The sequence below is a fragment of the Micropterus dolomieu genome, linkage group LG22, assembly GCF_021292245.1.
Source record: "Micropterus dolomieu isolate WLL.071019.BEF.003 ecotype Adirondacks linkage group LG22, ASM2129224v1, whole genome shotgun sequence".
Classification (NCBI taxonomy): Eukaryota; Metazoa; Chordata; class Actinopteri; order Centrarchiformes; family Centrarchidae; genus Micropterus; species Micropterus dolomieu.
Window position 1 is genome coordinate 13,243,255 of NC_060171.1, and position 24,301 is coordinate 13,267,555.

Sequence of the window (24,301 nt, forward strand, 5' to 3'; positions counted from 1 at the left end):
AATAGTTGTCTGTCTGACAGATTACCATCTTCAGACAAGGAAAAAAATTATTTTGCTATATTGACATCTAAGTTATCACATGATATAACTATAAATCCTTTCCATGGCCTCTGTTGTCTTCAAAAAGTTATTTTACCTATTATTATTATTATTATTATGATTTATTATTTTACCTATGGAATATCAGTTCTTCACAAATCTTCACACATTTATTCCGCATAATTATTTAACAATTGCACTATAATTGAAAACTAACTAACTAAAAATAATTACACAATCATCTGAGGGCTTTAACCTATTGTATAACCAAATTAACTTGGTGTATTTACTGATGGTACCAAAAACCATTACACAATATACTGCACAAATAAAGTCACTTCAGCACTAATGGACCTGTACAGGGATGGAAGAGGATACATTAACCGTTCCTCTAGGACTGAGGCTGCATTTTATCTTCAGCTCTTCAGAGTGTTTAACGTAGGAGGAGGTGAGGATGGGCTTCTTTTCATCTCCTCTTCTTCTTACTTGATCCAGGCACTTTCATTTCTTACCAACTGAGCATGAATCCAAAGGGACCCTGGGACTGAGGGCAAAGCAGGCTGCCCTGTGGTCAAACCCCAGGCAAAAACCAGAGTACCTTGGGATGTGAACCTCCCTTTTTTCTTCATCTCAGGAGCAGCTCAAGAGACAATATTTGTTTTTCTCCATTTCTGTATGATCGCCCAAGTCAAGTTTGAACCAACTCAGAGTTTGCGAAAAGAGTTATTTAAATAGATCAGACAATAGCAGACCGCTACAACATTTGAAACCAGCCAGTCCATTAGCACTGGCCTAGCTCTGATCTGGAGCAATCTGGAGCAAATCACAGTGGCACCAAATGGAAGGGCAGGATGCCTGCTGCAGGGAGGAGATAAAAGTCTGTATGCTGGTCCTCTGGGTCTGCTTGCTTCCTTTCCACTATTGCCTGCTGATGTTTTGCATGCAAAGCATGGAACTGAAATAAGACGGCACATCTGCATCTTCTTTATCTGATTAACTCAGACCAGAGAGGGTCCTCTTTGCAGACACGCCACACACATTGTGCCAAAGAGGGTGTAAGTGTGTTTAAGCAAAGAAATGCACACATTTTATTATCCACAGGCACATGCAGAAAGCATATCCATGGACTCAGAGTGAAAGGAGAGAAAACTGTAGTGAAAATCTGACAGTGGAGTCTGGGGACAGAGAAAAAATTGGATGAAATATTAATGGCAATGAAATATTAACGTCATTGTTCTATTGAACTCTGAAGTTTTGGGAATGCAGTGTTTTTTCAGCAGCATGTTCACCACTCTTTAAACTAGGAGGATTCCTGAAGAGCTGTGATAAGGCTGTCAAGGGGTCGGTACAGTGTTTCCATATTAGGGCTGGGCGATATGGCCAAAAATGTTATCATGATAAAAATATTTCATATCATTTGATATCGATAATTATCATGATAAATGTTAAATTTTCTTAAATTTTCACTCATGAGCAAAAGTCAGCCTTAAACTTGAAAGAAATAATGATGTGACATTTATCGTGATAAGTATCGATATTGAATGGTATGAAATTATTTTATTGTGATATCATTTTTGGCCATATAGCCCAGCCCTAGTCTAACAACAAGAGGTGTACAGATGGACCCCGTGTAGGAAGCAGGTACTTGCAATCCTAAGGACACAAATGCACCAAACCTTACTGATAAGCAGATACACACTAACCACCACGAGTAAAGGATAAAAAGCTGCCGCACCCCACCCAATATACAATTCCTCTCAACACACATGCCAAGCTCCATATCATGCAATGTGAAGATCAAGTGACATTTAGAGTGGATGACGACCTTAAAAACATGCACGTATTTGATCCTCTTAATCCTCTAATAAAGTGGTGGTCCACATGTGTCACGTGGAAGTGAAATACGTATCTCTGCATGATCCACGGTATACAACTGTATAACTGTGTAACTATTTAGGATACCAGGATTCCAATTTGTTCTACATTAAAGGATTACCATTGATACAGTATTGGGAAGAGATTCCATCAAGAAACTCAGCATGTTGTGACTGCAAAGCTCATCATGCCACTTCCAACCTGCACAATCCGAAGGTGACATTATGAGGGCAATTTATTGTGGAGACATTAAATTGTCAACATACAGCAACAAGGTGTAGGGTAATGGTTATTGTCATTATCGATAAAAGTGCTATTTTTTCAATTAACCAGTCCGCCAAATGTCCCTCACAATCCCTCAAAGCCCAAAATGATATCTTCACAATGCTTGTTTTGTCAGTGGTTATTTGTGGACAGCCCATTCTGGTCCGTACCGCTGTGTGTGTTGGACATTGTCAAACTACAAATGTCAAACACTGGCAATGTTGTTGACTAGCACCCAGCAGCTAGCTTGTTCCGACCATAAAGCTACTGTTAGTGGCTCGCTGTGCAGTGAGGTAAGATCCACTGACACTCTTACTGTGCTATATGGCACCCAATTACTTCATTGATGAAAAATGTGATAATACCGCATATTGCGCTGTTGAGCCCCAACATAATACGGCAGGGGAAATTACTTTCAGGGCGACAACCCTATTAGTAAATATTTGGAATTTTTGCTTGAAAAATTACTTGAATTCTAAATGTTTCCTCACTACAAAAGGTAACACTTACAATCCCTTGTAGACCCTTTATCTGTGTTTCAGTGCAGCGAGTCAACTTTAAATGCCTTGAAAACTAACTGAAACATCTGCCTGGCAAAGTGCAATTATTAAACTGTCACCATCAGAATAACAACAACTGATGATTTTCTGTGGGCTTTAATCATTAGTTTATTAGGTAGCCACGCCAGAGGGTTAGATGCCCCTCTTCCTTACTGGAGGCTGTCAGGTATCAGGATGCCCTCTGGCAATAATTGTACCTGACAAATGAGCCTTGACAAAGGAATGGAGGGTGGTCAACCTCTTACTGATCTGACAGAGCAACTTAATTGAAACTATCAATCAGAGCAACTATCCTCTATCTCTTCTTTTCTGACTTTCATTCTTTCCTGCATAATCCATTACTCCCACTCACAGCTGCAAGAATTTATCTCCTCTCTGTCAGTCTCACTGCCTTTGATGCTCACTTGCACATGCATATTATGACCTATGTGCATGCACAAAATCAATCCAAAAAATTGCTTCAATCTGCTAGCTCTCCATCCTCATCATTCCCCCTACGGTGCACAAACACATTAGTTGTTCATTACATTGTGACAGAACTAATTAATACATCATTCCAGCGTTTTCTGCTGTTTTTCCTTCAACAGCCTGCCTATCCGACTCTGCAGCAGGTTGTGTTTAGCGCAGTGGCATCAAAAGTCCCTGTGCAAAACCGTAGTAAAGCTTTTATCAAAATCACTACAGCCCCACACGGGATGCCACAGTCACTGTCAGGGAAGAGAGGATAGAGTCATAACTAAAGGAAATACCTCCCCTCGCTTGAGAGGAAAGGGTTAAGCCTATTATAGAAGACCAATCAGGACTGGGGGAGCACTGCAAACCTCCGCAGTAAGAGAGAGAGTGAGGGAACAAGGGAGTGAGGGAAAGAGAGGAGAACGGAACGGGAGATAGAGAGATACCAGGAGTGTGATGGTTAGCACTCCTATCCAGACAGTTAGGCAGGGAGGGAGCGCAACAGAGTTGATGAGATGAGGAGTATTCACAAACCAGTCAACAAGGATGAATAAGACAAAAAGGGGCAAAAAAGAAGAATCCTACCAACATCCCTGTCAGGACTAATCTCTGTGGACTTGTTTTTCCTCTGTCTGAGGCTCAGGAAGGAAAGAACATCTGTCAGTTGTGTGACCCTTGTATGTTCATCAATACTGAATCCCACTTTTTGGATTACTGCTGGAAGGAGCTGATGATAAACCATCAGTCGACCTAGATTGTTGCAGAGCTGCAAGAAGAGAGGACAGTGTGGTGTATGGACCAGCTCCGGAGCATCTGTGTTTACCTTGCATGGTGAGCTTTGCTGCGTTTTGATGGGGTACTCTACTTATTGGTTTGATTTACTGCACTCAGCCGAGTAGAGCATATGTGACAGCAAAAAACCCTCAATGCCAAACATTTTTGTCACCGCAACAAAGACATGGGAGTAGAACCCCTCAACAATATAATTTCTAATAACTAACTTCACTTTAATGTATTTATAAAAAGACTTTCATGTCTTTATGGTTAAAGTGAAACCTATTAGTAACTAATTAAAAAATGTTCAGTCTTAAACTTGCATGTCCACATAGCTGCTACTATAAACATCACACTGTAAAAGGCTTTTAATAATTGTTGTTGCATTTGCATTAGGATGTCTGTATATCCCCATACTGTGAGCAAATCTGCTTGTGTCTTACTGCTACACACACACACACACACACACACACACCATATTCCAAACTGTCAGGCTCTATGACAAAAGAAACTTGATACGCAATAGTGCACGTTAAAACTGTTCATCTTCATAACATGCATGATCCTTTTTTGCCTAACACAGAAGCATGGTACTCTTAGCTCATTCCTGTTGACATTGTGGCATAGTAAAGTATGGCATCCCTCACTGAAACAACCTTGAGTAATGACCGACATGTTCGACTGAAGAGATTACATGGATCACATACACTGACCCATGAGGGGGCATCCCTCTTTATGACAAGTTCCCCATGGAATCACATTGAGCAAACTCGCTGTAACACCCAATACTTTACACTGAGCATTTTCCTGCAATAGTTTACACTATGTATGTGCTACTGTTATGTAATACAACAGCAAAGCTTAAAGTGCATAAGGCGATGCACAGAAACATGATAGAACATTAGAGGCTTGTTGCTATGAGTTTCCTCGTCGCCTCTCTACTAAGGATATGTTTATTTTCACTAATGCTTCCCCCACACTTCCATCTCCTACTCCTCCTACTCTCTCTCTCTATTGCGCTCTCTCTTTTTATCATCCATTACCCTATCCTTTCTCTCTCTTCAGGTCATTGTGAAAGAAAGATGTGGGATTGAAGGACAGACAGATGATGTATGCAGCTCCTGCTCCCTCCAATTCTTGTCCGGGATCTTTCCGCAAATCTACAAGGCAGGCTCTCTGTCTGACAAACTTACTTCCCCCTACATCATAGGGATGGCCTTCTCCTGAATCACTGAATCAACAACTCTATCAAGCACAATAATGGTGATCACAAATGTCACAGTGATCACACATGTACTCTAATAATCTGCTCTACTCCCGCCATCTCCAGTGATTGAGGGTTCGGCATGTTGAGGGGCAAACTGGAGACCTTCGCTCGATTTACAAGTCGATGGCAGCTGGAGCCAGGCATACAGAGACTGATGAGAAAGGTGGAGAGTGAAGAGCTATTCCATTAGTGCTCCGAGGGGAGACATGGGCCTGGATGCTCCCCGGGCGTAGTAACCTCTCCCGGACAGATTCTGGACGTGACTATTGTGTACATTGTGGAATCTACATGACTGACTGACAAATTTTGCCTCTTGGAGTCCAAGCTAATGGATTTAACTATTTTTTTGTATTAACAGATCTGAATACTATCTTCTCACTGAGGACAAAAAAAAGCAAGGATTTGGATCGTACTATAAGCAGTACATTCCAGCCCTGCGCAAGGGAAAGAGTCTGTGTTTCTTTGTTTTCTTGGTTGGCTGTGTCTCTCCTGCTTGGGAATATCATGAGATTATAAACAGGAGGTGGCTCCGACATCTTATCCCTGTTCCTCTCATCCATCAGTGCTCCCACAATCATCACAGCAAATGGACCAGAGATTTAAGAAAAAGTCTGTAGAAGACATAGACTATATTCTCTAACATCCACTGGGCGCATGTGGCCAATTCCTTAGCTTTCTTGCCATTGAGGTCAGGAAGAAAAAGCTGGCAGCCCAGAGCCAGACGAGCGAGTCTTTGGCGAGACGGACAGGTGGTTTTCTGGCTGTCAGCCTCGCTGGGAGGGACTAGCAGTGAAAGGAAAAGCCTCACTGGGGGGCTCTGCTGGAGCGGAAACACTTTTCCACTGGCTATGTTTGGATGTGATGCTTGTCTCTGTGGATGTAACATGGACTCTATGGCCTGATTACACAGCCCTGGTATTCAGATAGTGCTGGAGGGAAGGGTAAATATAAAAAAAAAAACATTTGTTTTCCTCCATGTCATCTAGAACCCCTTTCAGATTGGATTTATTTCTCTAGGGGAGGACAGGATGATTTTAATTGTGCATGTGCTTATCAGTTATTTTAAATTTATTCAGGAGTGCATGTGTATTGTATTTCCCTCCCTCTAAGCTAATATTAATTACAGTGCACTCATTAGTTCTTCAATTATTTACGTTCTGTCTGAACAAAACATCTTGTATTTTAACATGCGTATCTGAGAGTTTGAAGCCTGCTGGTGATCAGGTAAACATAATTTTCAGGCAGAATATTTTTGTCAGTTACTTCCCTAATGTGATTTGGCAATAACTAAAAGCCAGAAACTTCCAGATACGGCAAGTTTAGTTAACAAGGAGGGAGTATTTTACTACCTACCTCACCCCTAAAATATTAATCCCATCCAAACGGGGCTCAAATGCTTCATCATCATTGCCTTCCTCCTTCCTCATGACCTCTAGTCCATGATAAGTATTACGGAAAATGCTAATACATTAAAACTGTCAGCTTTAATGTGCTGTTGAACAGTCTACAGAAGCTACTACAAAGCCACAACATACCGAGCCATTACAGCTGAGGTTAATAGAATTTAATTTGTTCCAAAGTGTTTTTGTTATGTGCCTCTTCTGTGGATGCAACTGTCTGATCAAGGATGGTGATAACAAAAGTAAAAGCTTATTGAGGTAAGGTAGTTAGTAGTTAGTCATGCCATGCGCGTACTGAGACAATCTAATCTGCAGGGCATGGCAGGAAAAATATATCACCAGCACTAAACTGTCTGCTCTCTGCATTTAAAACTCAAAAGGCTTTTTTTAACATTTCATAGCTGGCAACATTACGTCTGACACAATTTGTCAGATGTGTGTTAATTACAGCTTTCTAGAGATGCAGAAACATGGTTCTCTTTTCTATTTCATCTTCATAAAATCTCTTCTTCTCTTCTCCCGACATGCAGGATAATGCATATCCTTCCCTGCCCGGAACAAGAAGCCACAATGAGCAACGTCACAGTCACCGACAACACTGAACCCATAAGCCGCACCATGAGTCCGGCAACCCCCAGCCCGTATCCCTATCCTGTTAGTTTCCAGGTCTCCCTAACTGGGTTCCTCATGCTGGAAATCCTCCTGGGCCTGAGCTCTAACCTCACTGTCCTTGCCCTCTACTGTATGAAGTCGAACCTTATTAGTTCTGTCAGTAACATTGTCACTATGAATCTCCATGTGTTGGATGTGCTGGTTTGTGTGTGCTGCATCCCCCTTACCATTGTGGTGGTGTTGCTCTCCCTGGAGGGAGACACCGCTCTTGTCTGCTGCTTCCATGAAGCCTGTGTCTCCTTTGCGAGTGTTGCCACTGCTGCTAATGTGCTTGCCATCACCCTTGATCGCTACGACATCTCAGTCAAACCAGCCAACCGGGTGCTGACCATGGGCCGTGCCCTAGCACTGCTGGCTGCCATTTGGGTGCTATCCTTTGTTAGTTTCCTCGTACCCTTTATTGAGGTGGGCTTCTTCGCCCAGGGCCATGCTGAGCTGAACCAGACAGCGGTGGAGAATGTGGTCCACACTAACCAGTACTACACAGAACTTGGTCTCTATTACCACTTGCTCGCTCAGATTCCTATTTTCTTCTTTACTGCCATTGTCATGCTCATCACCTACTCAAAGATCCTGCAGGCACTCAATATTCGCATTGGCACACGTTTTCATGCTTCACAGAAGAAGAAGGCTCGCAGGAAAAAGCGTCCATCCATGACGGCCATGACAACGCAGCAAGAGGCCACAGATGGATCACAGAGCAGCGGCAGTCGCAACCCTACACTAGGTATGCGTACCTCCGTCTCTGTTATCATTGCCTTGCGCAGGGCTGTTAAACGCCACAGAGAAAGGCGAGAGCGCCAAAAGAGGGTTTTCAGGATGTCCCTCCTGATTGTGTCAACCTTTCTGCTGTGCTGGACGCCCATCACAGTACTCAACACAGTCATCCTGAGTGTGGGCCCCAGTGACCTAATGGTCAAGTTGAGACTGGGCTTCCTGGTCATGGCCTATGGGACTACTATCTTTCATCCTCTACTATATGCCTTCACTAGGCAGAAATTCCAGAAAGTCTTGAAAAGCAAGATGAAGAAGCGAGTTGTGTCGATCATTGAGGCAGATCCTACCCCTAATAATGCCATTATCCACAACTCCTGGATCGACCCAAAGAGAAACAAAAAGGTGACATTTGAGGACAAAGATGCCCGACAGAAATGTCTGTCTTCTGAGGAAGTGGCGTGAAGGAACTCGTTAGGGTATACAGTCAATTAAAGCAGCTAAAACTGACATCAGGTCATGATGAAAAAGGGAAAATGTTAATCCAAAGCAGTAATGTATATAACATGTGCAATAGAATGTACAAAAACAAGAAGTGGATAATTTATTACTATTTATTGAGAACAAAAGTAGGTTTCATAGATACACCATATACTGTATTGTAGATATTGCATGGCTTTTTGTAACAGTAGCAACATACCGTACATTGTGTACATACATAATCCATGTACAGCTTAGGGTAAACAAGGTATATAAATAGAGACAGAGAGAAGTAGGAATTGTTATGTATATGTATATTTATAATAAATTTTGTGTTCACTCACCTAACACAGCAAAAGGCTTCCTATTGTCCCCTCCCCCAAGTAAAGTGTTTGTGATTCTGTAACAATGGTGAGATTACTCCCATTCATCAACATGCCACTTGCTCCATACCAGACCCAGCAATGCCCAGTGACCACAGACCTTATTGCCTGGGAGCCCTCAGAGGAAAGGCCCTCAGACTCAAATAAGACTATAGGTATGACAACAAAGACAGACAGGTCAAACGCGGAGAGAGGAACGGAAGTAACAAATGTTATGTTGCTATAGTTGAAAAGCTACATGGGTACTATTTGCAAATTGCTTTTAGAGTTTAAGAACCCTTGAATTCCACAGACACAACAGAACACAATGGTTCTCATCACCTCATTTGACATAAACCAGACATAAACAAAGCCTAGTCTGTTTCATTTTAACAGTCAGATCTTTGAGCCAAATGGAAAATCTACAGTTGCCTTAATTTGGTTTGATGAATTGAGCATGGTTTTATGGTGGAACGGGGACTGTGACAGGGAGAGCACACATTGAACACAATGAAAATATTGCCTTAATTCTCAAAGAGAATATAATCCTCAGATGTTATGGTTTTACATAAAAGTTATTTAATCAAACTAAAGGAAAATGTTGAAAATGGTTGTATCATCAAATTGTCTGTTTTTAATAACACTAACCTAACAATAACGCTCTCAAAATAAGCAAATCCATAACTTCAATAAAGAACTACTGCAAAAATCTTAAAACCCAATAAAAGATTCTATATCTACTGTGCACACACATGCATGCATAATGCAAAATGCAGGTATAGCACACACACACACAAATGTATATGCATGCTGTAGTCCATAGTATATCTCAGTAATGAGCTTATTACACCGTTGCTGTCTTAGGTACAGTAGAAAACTGAAGAGCCCTTTAGATCCCCAGAGTACAGGGCTGTAGGCTACCAAAGTAATTACACAACCTCGATCAGATGCTTCTCAGGCTGCCAGTGTGTGGTTTGTAGCACAACAGAGAGGGCTGATATGTGAATATTGATGCAGGCAAAGTTCTTTATGAATCGGCTGTAAACAGACAGCGTGGCTTTCATGGTGCCTTCAGGGCATGTCTGTGATTGAGAGTGGAGATGGAATCACAGCCAGCAACAGATTAGCCGACAAGGTAGAAAAATGACCTACGAGATCAAACATTGAGCCAAAGAATAAATTTAACGCACATACAGTATATGTATATCAGTCCAACTTGTAGAAGGCAAATTTCAAAAAGGTGGGGTATCAATACATACAAATGTATACACTTATTTCTGTTACCACAATAACAATGATACACAACTACTGGCTATGTTCCATTCCTGATGAATATACTGTATAATTTAGCTTCCAAACTTCATCAAGTGCTACTAAAACAATCATTGATATTGATTACCTTCTAAAATTACCTCTCAAAGACCAATACTATTTACACCAACTGCAATCTGAGGTCATGCAATGTTTTCCATCCCGAGGTGCTGTCCGCACTAGCTGAGCCAAAAAGGCCTTTCAAGCACAAGCAACACAGCCCGATGTTCTGTCTGTTCTGACATTTTGTTAACACTCAGTTTTTCAGTCTGACATTCACTTCTTGTTAGTCATTTTCTGTTTGGGAGGGGGTATTTTGCTCTCACTAATCACTGAGACTGATTCAGTCATTTTCAGCCGACACTGAAGCTGTGTGAGTACTGGATAGAAGCAGTTAGCTTCAAGTTTATCATGTTCATTTATGTAAGATGATATTTTTGTAACATGTACCACAATGTTAATTTAACTACTTACTATTTTTATTGTCACTGCACACCAAGTTTTGTGGCTGTCAAGCTAAGCCTCTCAGCTTCTATAACTTGGTCCTTATTAAGGCCATCAGGGGAGAAATAATAAGTCTTTTCTTATATCTCACCTTACATTTCCTCAAATACCATAGGGCCAGTTTATAACTTTTTCTAAATATCTTGGGCAGAATAGCAAAAACTCCTTTCTTTATAGAAATGTCTTCAGTGCATGGTGGTGTTCTCACTTAAGAGTTGTTTTTCGTTTTATTTACAGGCTCAGTAGCGCCATCTTTTATATCAATGCTTGTTGCTACATTTGTTTGGATTCTGGCACTGGCACAGTTAGATACTGTTCCTAACCTTGGTTGCACGTATAAAGGCAATGATGAGTTTGGTAGTTTCTGCAACTGGGGGAAATGCCATTCGTGAATGCAAATTGTGAAACTCTTAACAAAATGTTAAATGTGGCCGCCAATTCTGAGACCTGGAGCCAGGCCACAAATAACACTGATTTTACATCATATATACTATACACTATAGCATATTTCTGTCAAGTAGCTGCAAAATGTGCTCCAGTAGGCTCTTGAAATATTCAGCTCAAATACAAGATCTGTAGCAAAATATTATCCAGAGCCTTGGGGTATACTGTAAAATGGTGTGGTGGACATTAGGCAATAACCTGTGACCTCAGTTATTACGAGATCTCGTGCCATGACTAGAATTCTCGTCAGGTAAAAAGCTGTCTCGCGAGACTGTCACGCAAATGACATTTTTCACAGTCTGTCAAGCCACACATCCATTTTCTCACGCAGTGAAATACAAATGTATATAACTGTATAATGCCGGGACGCACACGCTGCAGCACATGCTTTATTGTGAGCATGTGCAAAAGTGTCCATTTGTTTAACAAGGGAGAAAAAAAATATATCTGCCTTATGTTGGGATCAATCATATAATCTTCCCAACGGGAATCCCGCTCCTACTTACTGCGCTAAACGTTGGCCTACGCATAGGTGAATAAATATTTGAAATAATTTGACTATGTACTGGTCAAACGGTCTGAAGGGGATAACGTTACTACCAGCGGATCAATAACGTAATGCACAGCAGAGTAAAGGGCAGGTAGACTTCACATTAAATGATGACGTTGGTCTGGTAATATTATGACTTTATTCTAGACATTTCAGAGAACACATATGTGCAGAAAGATCTAACCATGAGCAGAAAACCTGCTGAAACACAGGAGTTATTAAAGTCCAGGAGATATATAACTATACTACTATATAACTAAATTAAAATTTAATAATTTATCATTGAGGTGAAAAGTTGCCACAATCACACTTAAAGAGGTTACTTCCCCAAACAAAGACACAAAGAGGAGGGAAGACTAAATCATGACTCAGCAGGAATGAGAAAAGTTGATTATATTCTGTTATATTTAGGCTATTGATTTTAAATTTTGTATTTCTCTTTTACATGAAAAAAATTTCACCATAAACTGGTGCAGAAAAATTCATCAGAATTCAGGAAATAAAGTGTTTAATACTCACAATTTTCATATAATTCTAGGGCTGCATGATTTGGATAAAAAGTCATATTGCGATTACAATATTGCAATTCGATTATAATGGAACAAATGGTACTATGAGTGTACTTGCTTAATTATCAAGGAATGCGCAAAATACTGACATTTTGAAATGTGTATTTTTCAACATGAATAAAGTTAAACAATAAACAATATGTATAACAATAACAAGTTTATCAGTGGCATCCCGGCACCTGCTCTATGTATCTCTCTAATGCAGAGTCTCTATCCACAACCTGGAGGAGGAACTGTACGTGAGTGTATTATATAAAGAGTATAATGTTAATAGTTTACTGTTAGTATAACAATAATATATTAAATACTACATTCATTAGAATTAGAACTATATTAGTATACTTTTTTACCACTTGTTGAGTATTAAAACCAGTTATAGCTGTTACATTTCTGTGGGTTGTTATTTAATCCTTGTGAAAGCAAAAGGCTCTACATTGGTCTCTAACTTGTCAATAGTTCTATTGTTCAACATTTAATTATTTGGTGTAGCATGTCAAACTTTTTTTAATGTCCTGCCCCATCCAGGCTATGATTGGTCGGTTGACAAAAAGTGACTGACAAGCACGTTGGCTCTGTGAAAAGTTGAACATGTTGAACCACAAAAGGCACCGATACAGCTAACGTTAAATGGCAGCGAGCCAAACCCAAACTTTCCTTCTCTTGTCCCTGTTTTCTTCTGTCTTACTGCTTCAGCTGCTGCCGACAATGTCTCTCTGTCTCAGTCACAGAGCGACCCGAGCACCGCCATTTCTCTCGGTGCTCCTGTGACGAGGTTGTTGGTTGTTTTCTTAAAAGTTAGCACACTGCTCATAAATCATTTTTGTCATTGCACGCAGGCTTATCTGTTTTTAGTTTTTAAGGGCACATGAGAGAGCCCAGTGTTGGCGGAGATAATGAGCAGACTGCAGCGCACACAGAGAAGAGAGCGTCTCACACACTTTTTTCTGTTTTATTAAATCGCACACTTTTTGTGGTTATGTAATCACACATGTCGACATCGCGATTAGATTAATTGTGTAGCCCTATATAATTCAGCATTAAAGATTTCTTAAAAATAGAGTTAAAATCTTGTCTCGATCTCATGAACCCAATCTTGAATCTCGTCTCGTCGGTTAACTGTCTCGACACACCCCTAGCTATTAGGATGAAATACTATTACATTTTAAAGCTACATTTAGCAATTCTTGATCACCCAAGGGGGAAAAAACAATATAGCCTAAACAAACCCTTGCTTATCAAGTTCATTACAAGGAGTTAGTGTTTCAATGTTATAAAATAATCAAAAATATAGATTAATCAAGCTTCAAATCAACCTGAAATACATACACACACTCTGACGCACAATGACTCATGTCATTGAATTGCTTAAAAGTTGTCCAATTTACACCATCATGGGTCTTTTTCTTCCTTTTTCTACTATTTAGTTCCAATAAATAATATTGTGAGAGGCATGTTTGATTATGTTAAAACTCTGAACTCAATTAAAGAAAGTAATAACCGTATTGTTATAATAACTAATATACTGTTATACTATAAGTATTTTCATGTTTTTGGCCCACGTTGGACCACTTTGATTGACATTTCACAGCTGCCATATATATACAAATCTCAAGGTCAGCATTGCAAGTTAGCAGGCAGCCACTACACCTCTAACCTGAGGGAACCTGCAGAGCAAAACATTGGCCAATACACTAGTATAGTCAATCTCAACTCAGCACAGATTCAGTGATTCACTGTGAGCATTATTGGGGTCACTTGACCCCGGTGTGTCCCTCTCCTTCTCCCCTATACAGCAACTTCAGGGATGGTACTTGCTGCTGTCCTTATCACATACATTAGTCCTTCCCTCTATTGCTCGGAGGCTACCTCTCTTAGGCAGCCATCCCCAATTGAAATGCCATCTCTTCAGGGCCCCTCTCCATCCAGCTGCTGCAGACACAGAATAAAAGCCTTGGAAATCACATTACTCTGTTCGAATGGAGCCTCTATTGGATTAGGTCAGCGAACACTCAACTGTAATTTTTCTATCGTAGAGAAGAAGAAAGTGAATTGAGCACACCAGTCAGCACAGCTTGACAAATTGTTGCTTGTAGTCATTTTCCAAATCTTACTCTCACCAAGCCACATTTAGAGATGGAACTACACTTTATAGAGTCAGAAGACATATGACTCTGACCTACAACCTATATCTCTGTAAAAGAAAAGCTAAGGCTCAGATACCAGGAATCAAAGGCAGACAGATACAATGGGGTATGACCTCCGTACCTGCTATGACCTTAATGGCACCATTGTGTGGTACTAGAGAAAAAGAACACATCAATCTGCTTTTAAATCAATGCTGTATAGATTACTATTCTCTGTTGGTATCAGTAGAAAGCAGATGTTTAATGTCACATAAAGTGCCCTCCTTTATTTTCCATGCTACATCAGAGAACAATTGAATCCTGGGGGATAAACATGGAAAAGCAATTTTACATGCATGCTTAAGTAGACAATATAGCATAATGTAGTATAATAATTTTTAAAAATATAATCATGGATTTTATATGAAGGCAAATTGACCGCAACATAATAAATGTTATCAACGATGATTGTAGAGACTTTATAGAGTGTAAGAATTTTACATTTGATGAAATGTGCCAGTATATTATAAAATCTTAATCATCCTAATGAAATGTGGCTCAGACAAAGGGACCGACGAGCATTGTCTTATCGCACTTAACCAAAAATGTGAAGGACAAAAAGATGTCAGAAGTTTTGTGCCGACATGGCTGCATGCCCAGTCCCAGTGTGTGTAAACCTGCCAGGCAGTGTGCGATTGTGTGCGTTTGTGCATGAATCTTTTCAGCAATGTGTGTGTCCTGTACTTGTGTCCAGCTATGCCCATACACACTTAGTATGTACTCGCAGCCATGTGTCGGTCCAATTGTTTTATCAGGCAGTGACAGAGTGTCAACCACTGTGTGTGAGAGGGGAGACAGCAGAGAGAAAATTGCTGCCCTCCAGCTCTCCTCACAGTGATGACTACTGTCTGGTGATTATACCGCCACTCTTCTTTCCACATGGAAAGATACGAACGGGACCACCACAGCAGAGCTCACTAACACAGCCTGGCAGCTTGCGTCTGACACTAGTACATGGTGTGCATTTGTATTCACTAAAGCCAAAATAGACTATTATGTTTTAAATAGATTCCAGTCTCCACCAAGTGTCCTCATGTAACCGTAGAATTGCAAAGTGGCAGTAGTTATTTTAAGTGTCAAAGTAAAGGTCCAATTAATTTTCTGCAAAGACAACGTTGGGCTTGGATAAACTCATTATAGGTGACTGATCAGTACAAATGATGAGCACTAGCTGGCTCTTTAAGAAACAGTCAAAAGTAGGGCCCTCTAATATTGAACCAGTCTATCAGTCAAAGAGAAGTCTTAGTTGACCAACTTTTCATTGGACGGTTAGTTGCAAAAAACCCTCAAACTCCATTCGGGAGCTACACCTTGTCATTTGTTCTTGTGAAGTTGGAAGTTATTTATTCCCGTGTTTTGAACGAGACTTGTGGGATGTCATAATGTGTTATAAATAATTTAACAAAATGCTCAGTCTCCTTTTTGGGTACGTCATGGTAGCTTGATGGACATTTTCAGTAGTTTCAGTAGTAATAAAAATAATTGTTAACTATTTTGATGGTGAATTAATTCTGTGTTGTCGGATATTTTACAGAAAATATGACTTAATATGACTTAAATAGTGTTGTTATCAATATTTGATACCATTTTTGATACCACAGGGGTAATTCCATCCATCCATCGTCAACCGCTTATCCTGCGTACAGGGTCACGGGGAGCTGGAGCCAATCCCAGCTGACATCAGGCGAAAGACGGGGTACACCCTGGACAGGTCGCCAGTCCATCGCAGGGCCACACATAGACAAACAACCACTCACATTCACATCCACACCTAAGGACAATTTTGGATTAACCTAGCCTGCATGTCTGAGGAAGCCGGAGCACCCGGAGAGAACCCACGCGGACAAAGGGAGAACATGCAAACTCCACACAGAAAGGCTGGGGCAACCGGGGTTTGAACCCACGACCTTCTTGCTGTGAGGCAACAGCCCTAACCACCGCAGCGCACATATTGATTAAATTACTGAATATAATTACTGAATTATCTTAGTAAAAATTATGCTCATTTTTAGGTTCAAAATCTTATTTAGGGGTTGTACCAGAACAGGTTTACATGGTTTAATTTTCAAAAAACACCATATTTTTGTCATACTGCACATTGCGGCAGCTCCTCAATTCACCCTGTGTGTTGAAGGCTTCGTTTTAGCTATGGAGTGATACATCTTGCCTCTACATGATCTTTGAAGTTGCACGTGCGCAGTTCCTAGTTAAGGACTACTAGCCGAGAAGCAGAGAAGGGCGGGTCAGTGAGAAGCCGGTAAACACGGCTTTGGTTCAGCTGTACATTGTTACCAGCTTGGCAACATAGACTGGAATAAGGCCCCGTGTCCACCAATGTGTTTTTTTCTGATGCCAGCGTCTTTTTTCAATTCATTCCAATGGGAGCGCCGCGTTTTTACGAGCTAGTAAAAACGCCAGGAACATGACGAGGCGCTGAGCTTCTGTTCCGCGCTGGGCGCTGAGGGCTTTTTTCCGGTCACCGAGAGTTGAAAAATGTTCAACTTTGGGAAAAACGCTGCACTCGTCACTGTCACTTTTTACCTAGCCGTCCAATCACAGTGCAGGAAGGGCGGGACAAACACCACACCAAGTACATCCGATCTTGAACGAAACGATGTGCCTACTCGCCGAGGTGTTTCCTCGCCCGCAAAATCTCATGAACCCACGTACGTCTGTGCTCTCATGTTTCAGCCTTCTCTTCATGCAGAGCAAGGGCCAGAACACGTAGGCCTACATACTTTGTGGTGACATTTTTACATTCACTAAAATTAGGTAGGCTGCCCTACTTGAACACATCGCCTCCACGGAAATTATGTATCATAGCAACCACAGCGTCTCGAAAAAAAAACACTGCGCCTCCAAAACGCACCCTAGCGCTCACAGATAGGCGTTTTTAGAACAGCAGGTGGCGTTTTCAGCTGGCAAAAAATGCTTTGGTGGACACGGGCCCTAAGAGTTTCAGAGTGGTGAGTTATTAATCTGTAATAAAAGTATCTTTCATCCATAAAGTTATAACTGAGCTCTGTCTCTATATCACAGTAATAACTTATGTCCATTGAGTGTCTGGAGGGTAGCTAGTGTTTGGAAGGGAGAGGAGAGCTGCAGCTCAGTGTTTTTCCACCGGTGTTTTTGAGGGCGTGTCGGACTCGCTGCTTGGTGAGCATTATGACCCGTATTTGGCTTTCATCCCTGTGATGTCACAGCGATGAAAGGGAAACAGCTAGACTACAAACGAGCTGTCTTCAGGATTTCAGAGCAGTGTTTTCTGTGGGAGATGGGAACTCCCTTTGGGCTTTTTCACTTTGCAAACCTATTACACGCACAAAAAAGATATATAACTCAATAAAGGAGAGAGAAAAAGAATAATACCACCTCTTTAACTTATCTATATAAGTAAAGCAGGTGCTTTGCTCTTTCGTTAGCACCGCTCTGTACTGTCACTTTCATATGTGCTTGCTTGTATCCTTTGCCATCATCCAATCACAAGTGACAAGGGCGGGACTTGTCAAAAAAGGCTGTGTGGGCACTGCAGTGGTGTGTGTATCAGCTCACTGTTGGAGAGAAGAGAAGAGCATTTTCAGGATCAATACTGTGGAAAATGAATACTAAAACCAAAATATGATTAAATTTGAAATATTCAGAAGCACCACTAAGAAAGTAATTGGTAGATTCATCCCAGTTGCATCCCTTTTTAATATTAGTGCACCTGTTGGGAAAAGCTTTTTTACAAGTAAAGTTTTCTAGTTGACTAGTAGTCGTTAGCTCAAGCCGTTGGTTGACTAGTTGTCACGTGTTTATGATATAATTTAATTATTTAAATATACTGTATGTTTGAGGCATCAGAAAATGCCTTTAAATTATAAATTGTGGCACGAAGGGGCACGATGAGAGCCATCTGTTGTTTTTCCCCGCAACTAACTAGAGCTGTGCGATATGACGATATCTATCGTTAGACGATAGAGAAATCGTCAAGAGTAAAAGTAAAATCAGTAAAATCTAATAAAAATTTCAGTAAAATCTAATAAAAATTTCTGAAAAAGACGACTTTGCCCCAAAATAAGGTTTAAAATGTGTTTTTCCCGACCTGCTATACTTCTACTATGCAAGTGTCACTACTACCACGCATGCACAGTAGAAGTAAAACAGACCCTTACGTCACTAGAACCACACGATTGGCTGAAATGTGTTTCCCACTTTGGCTGTTAAGAGGAGACGAATGGCTTTCTAGCGAGAGGGCGGGATAACCGCCATCTTTGCCGTTACGGGCTTTTGCCATTAGGGTGCTACTCAATCTAATGGCCAATTTTTTTTAACATGTTCCAGGTCCGACCCCCTTATTCTGTTCCTTTTATGAAGCATAGTAACTGTGTAATTTTCATTCAGAAATATTAAGTGGTAGTATTTAGTGGTAGCTCAATGGGCTCAAATGTTTTCATATGTACATTTATTGGGATTTAATTATAAAATTCCTCTAACAAAGTAAATTAATCCTTAAGTAAGTATTATTGTCATTTAACTGTTCTAGTTCATGTTTTTTTCCTAATATGTGTTATTATTTGGGTTAAATACCATGCAATCAGAATAATATTTTTGGGTTAGGACCTTCTTGCTGCAAGGCGACAGTGCTAACCTCCACACTACCATGCCGCATTTGTTGCTCATTTTATACATAATTATTCTCATTTTTAGCAGCACCTACCAGTAATTTTTGGTACAATAAAGAAGGTCACTTCACACCACTACACCGAGGGCGCTATACACTACATCACTTTCACTTTACTATTCAAGGTTGGTGGAATCGAACCACCAACGTTCCGGTTAGTGGATGACCGCTCTACTCCAAGCCACAGCCGCCTACTTTGGCCCACTTCAGTAATGAAGAGATCTGAAGTTCTATCTGGTTTACATGTGCATGTGTCTCGTCTGCTTCATAGAATGATCTGCAGCTCTGTGAGCTGGAGAGCTAGCCTACAAGGAAACGCATGTAGCTGTTGCTTAAGGTGCAGTATACTCATTCTCTGAACACTTATGGATGCTTTACTGTTGATTATTAACTTCTGAAGTAACTTTTAGCAGCAATTGGTTTTCTTTTTGAGGATTTTTGCATTATTCTAACTTGTGATATTTAAGTTTATATCACACGATAAAATCGGAAAATGTTGCATATTGTTACATTTTGTCAGTGTTGAGCGACCAGTAAATATTATTAGAATACATCCAAATTTTGTCAACTTAGTTCTTGTCACATTATAAACACATTTGGGGGGTGGGAAGATGAAAATCTGAAACTCTATTTTTGAGTAGCACCCTATTCCCCATAGAGTTATTTGAGGATGTGACTGAGTGGTGTGTCTCCTCTATAAAACGTCTCTGATATTACTGAACAGGAAGACTTAGAATATGCAAGCAAAAAACAAGAAGCTCATACCAAAGATAAGTCTACTGTATGGACGAGCCACACAACAATATGCAGCAGTTCCAGTCATGACGTTTATGTCAGGTAACATTTAATGACTTGCCCACAGACATTCAGCTTACTTTCTAGTTCCATTAGATATGCTGCTGTTGTGATGTTAGCTATAGCAGCAGGAGAGTTGTGAGTATCGCAGTTTGGAGCTGCTGTGCTGCTCTTCGACCATCTCATCCTCTCATTAGCTTTGCAGCAGCAAGTAGCAACAGTTTGCCAACCCACAACCTAGCAAACGTTAGTTACATTATTTGCTGTGTCCTTGTTCACTCTATCAGGGTATTTGTCATGGTATTGGATTTCTCCAGAATCGCATACCCCACCTTTATGATGCAGGGAAATATCATGAGTTACTGTTGGAAATTCCAACAGTAGATATTTCATTGAATTTACCAAAAATGTTTTATATTGGGATATATTTCGTGTTTGGGATCTGAATTTTTTGTCATATCTCACAGCCCTAAGACCTATGAAAAGTTGGTTGCCAAGCTCGCAGTAAGTTGGAGGGTGAAATAAGCAAGCAATCGGTGCAAAGCCAATCAGCACTCAATTGTGAACTAGTCAACGATGCATCAAAGAAGAGGCATGGGCTCAGTGTATAACCTATTTGTATTTCTAGTAGGGGTGTGCATCTTCACTGGTCTCACGATTCGATTACGATAATCAGCTCAACGATTCAATTCGATATCTCGATGCATCGCCTCAAGGGTGGGAATTTTTAGGCATCCTCATTACGATTATGAGTGCTACAATGCGACTGTAAAACGAATAGGATAAACACTGTGTGACTACTTGGTACTTTTAAAGCAAAGTATTTGTAACAATCCAAACAAGTAGGTAGTAATGAAATGCAGATGTTTAATGTTACTTTATATAAATGTAGCTAACAAAGTATAGCATTATTAAAGCATTACTACTGACATCTGCTGATGCTATTTTCATTTCTGGTGCTGCTGTTATTAGTATAGAATCAGATAATTGTTGAACTACACACTTTACGCCAAACCACGTTCACTCCACCTTAATATATCTATTCCTTTTTTTGTCTCGTCTAGTGTAGTTACATGTTTGTGTCTTGTTTTGTAAGTTGATTATTGTAATCTTGTATTGTGCACCATGGGCCTTGAGAAACTTTGTTCATTTGTGTACTTGATATGTGGATGAATGACAACAAACAAACTTGAACTTGCAGCCAAAAAACGTCCTGCTCAACTTCCAGACCTCAGTCAGAAGAGGAGATGTTAGCTAGCGCTAACTGCCTATATATATGTCAGAGGTCGCACGCCTCTGGAGCAACTAGAGGTTAAGTGTCTTGCTCAGGGACACAATGGTGGATGTGTCACAGTTGTATCTAAAAATCAATTCTTTTCCACACCCCTAATTTCTAGTAGGTTATTTCATTATTTCAATTCTACTTAATTCTCCACCTTATTTTAAGTGTTCACATGGATCAAAACCAACATGGTACTAAATAACATCTGCAGTGGTGCTTTCACTGTCGCTGCTTCTGTGCTTTTAAAATTTCCACAGTGTCCATGACAGGCTGACAGGAATGTTAACCTCTTTGATATTAAACATTTCCCACCATTTTTGTGATTCACACAATTAACCACACAACAACTCCCCTTCAACTCCTCTTACCATAGTTCTCTGTGAAACTGTTTTCTACCTCTTATCTGTATGCACATCTTGAAATAGCGTTGCTGGGAAACTGTCTATACAGCAAGGATATTGCAAACATACTGTGAATTCATCATGTGGCGTTATTTCCTTATTCAATAAACACTTTACCGTTATTGCCACATATCTATAGCCTATGTCACAATCCAAAAAAGAGACAGTGTTTAAACTACAACACCCACTGTGAGTGGGTTGATTCTGAGTGTGGACTCGGGAGCAGTCTCAAGATCAAAACTACGCAAGACAATCCACATCTAAAAGAGGTTTTTCCAAAAGAAACAAATTGTAACCATTGCACACGATTAATTTTCCAATGATAAATCCAGTGTATCATTTTATATAGATACACACACATATGTGCGTGTAACTGCAGAATGACAGACACACCGCCGCACACGTATAAATGCATGGAGTATACGCAGGAGCACGGCGTAGGTGACGGCGTAGGGTAGGGGGCTACGCAGAGGCTACGCCGTCGATTTGACGCAGAAGTATACCTTACCTCCTAACTACTTATAATGTAGAAAGTAGCCTACTCTATGTTTCCATTAACACATTTAATAAAAAAAACGAAATCATGCTTAAGTTAAACACTAAACGAAGTAAAGTAGCCAGCCAAAACCAAAGTTAGCCAAACAGCTAGCTAAAACACTGACCTGTGAGGATGAGACTTCAGTCATGATGAGCTGCACTCGGCAGTAGTCGGACTTCTGCATTCTGTATGTGACATGTCTTCTGTTTTGTCCAGCGTTCTTAAAGTTCCTGAATTCAAGGCAATAATCATGGTGCAGATCCAGCGAAATCCCAACAAGGCTTGAGCGTTGTGTTTGGATCTGTATCCATCGTCACACACCTGTGGCTGTTAAGTTCCAGCAGCAGTTTCTGACTTGCACTCCTAGACCTGCGCCACCAATAGTCAAGGAATGGAATTGCAGGCAAAAGATAAAGTAAGCCACTTTCTATGCAGCCACCTGCCAATGTCCAGGTAGAATAGGGCTTTCTCCCATTATGTAGCTAGGTCTAATGGTGTAACACCAAAATCTGTGACCCATCAGATTCTGTGACTTACAACACTGGTGTTGTAACAAGGTATGTAAGCCATCAGATTCTATGTCTAAACACACTTTTTCCTAAACCTAAGTGTTATGAGTTGTATTTTTTTCCTGTGGGTTTTCTGAGTTTTTGCCATTGTTTTCATGTGTCCTTCTATTTGTCTGTTTCTCTCGTTCCTTGTCATTAATAGTTTATGTCTTGTCTCTTATCTTAGCTCTTGTTCCTGCGTTTTAGTTCTTTGTCTTTGTTCCCAGTCCTGTGCCTTGGTTCATGTTTTGGTTTTTACTTCAGGTTCCTTGTCTGCATTATTCTAGTTTAGTCTGCTCGTGTCTGAGTTAGTTTGTTTATTTCTGACTGTTACTTCTTGTGATATGGCCTGTATTTAGTATTCAGTAACCTGTGTTGTGTCTGTTACCCCAGTATCCCTCTGCATGTCAGTCTCTCTGTTTTCCCCAGCTCTCTCTCTGCCTGCCTGTGTCTCGTTAGTCTCATGTCTGTCACCTGTGTTACTCACGCCCTGCTCGTTAGTCCCTGGTATATATATGTTTGGTGTTTCTCTTCAGTCTTCATCTGGTCATTGTTCGTGTTACCCCACGTCACTCATGGCTTCAGTCTTGTCTTGCTATTTTTCTGCCCTTGGTGTTTTGGATTTTTGTTTTGTTTCTCATTTGGCTTTTTCTGGACTCAGCCACTCAGTATGTAAGTGTGCTCCCCTTTTGAACCGTACCTCCTCTGCCTTGAGTCCTGCATTTGGGTCCTCCAACCTGCTCAACCCACACCCACCGTAACACTAAGTGCTTTTGCTGCCTAAACCTAACCACACTAGGACCGCTTCACAACGTCAACCATGTGTTACAAAGCCCTGAGGCCTTAACTTCCCATTTGGGTCACAGAATCTAATGGGTCACAGATTTTGGTGTCACACCAGCAAACACCAGTGGCCAAGCAACTCTACCTTGATTGTTGGTGCCTCATTTCAGACATTTTGGTCTCAAAACAAAAAATGACGCCTCCAATTGTGAAAGTGAATATCTATTGTGGTGTTGCATGCAAATTTGAGTTAATGTAGGTATGGTGTAATGGACAATGCTAATAGCCAATGAGGTGCGCTGAGATTGACATTTGCTATGTGATGGGTAGGCTATATGTCAGGGGTATTCAATTAGATTTCAAAGAGGTCTAGTTAGAGAAAATTTCCTGAAGCAAAGGTCTGGAACATCAAAATGACGAACTTGCGTTATCATTCAGTACTATAACCTATAGTTGTATCAACACATGTTTTTAGTCCACAACGGACTGTCAAATCAAATAATATTTCAGTCAGTTTTCACATCAAACTGGAGGGATAATAAATAATAACTATTCAAATAATAAATTCTAAATTTAAGTAAACTAAAGTGCCTAATTTTTAGAAAAAATGTAATAAAAAGTGTAGCTTGAAGTGATGAAGTGTAGTCTTAACCAATTTTATAATAAACACTCAACACATCATAACAAATGAACAGCTGTAATGCCTCCTCTTCTCTTTCATTTCCTCTTACAGAGCTACCACTTTCCTACTTTCTGTTGTTCAGTGAGAAACGTGAGCTCCAGCTAGCATATTGGAGATCTATGAGATATTCTGGTTTTGAACTGCCCGTGGGAGGAATGTACATGTAAAAATCTGTACATTCTTGATTA

General features: G+C 40.5%; 2 protein-coding genes and 1 long non-coding RNA gene across 4 annotated transcripts in view; 2 read left to right on the top strand and 1 right to left on the bottom strand.

Moving 5' to 3' along the window:
- The first annotated feature begins 3,656 nt into the window (after window positions 1–3,656).
- LOC123962342 (G-protein coupled receptor 22-like) lies at window positions 3,657–8,963 on the top strand. Its single transcript, XM_046038403.1, has 3 exons — window positions 3,657–4,022; window positions 5,031–6,173; window positions 7,163–8,963. The coding sequence occupies exon 3, from the start codon at window positions 7,167–7,169 to the stop codon at window positions 8,481–8,483; it is 1,317 nt and encodes a 438-aa protein (XP_045894359.1). The 5' UTR covers window positions 3,657–4,022; window positions 5,031–6,173; window positions 7,163–7,166; the 3' UTR covers window positions 8,484–8,963.
- An 8,816-nt stretch (window positions 8,964–17,779) lies between these two features.
- On the bottom strand, window positions 17,780–22,515 carry LOC123962344. The gene is made up of 2 exons (XR_006822905.1): window positions 22,225–22,515; window positions 17,780–17,972 (listed from the first exon to the last, which is right to left on the bottom strand). It is a non-coding gene; the product is annotated as an uncharacterized LOC123962344 (long non-coding RNA).
- Window positions 22,029–24,301, top strand: part of LOC123962343 (B-cell receptor-associated protein 29-like) — a 7,826-nt gene continuing 5,553 nt past the window's right edge. The window contains exons 1-2 of one of the 2 annotated variants that reach the window (XM_046038405.1): window positions 22,029–22,059; window positions 22,317–22,515. The gene's annotated coding sequence lies outside the window, so the exon portion shown is untranslated. Of the gene's footprint in view, window positions 22,060–22,316; window positions 22,516–23,205; window positions 23,321–24,301 lie in introns of those variants that run through there. The other variant, XM_046038404.1, reaches the window with a different exon arrangement.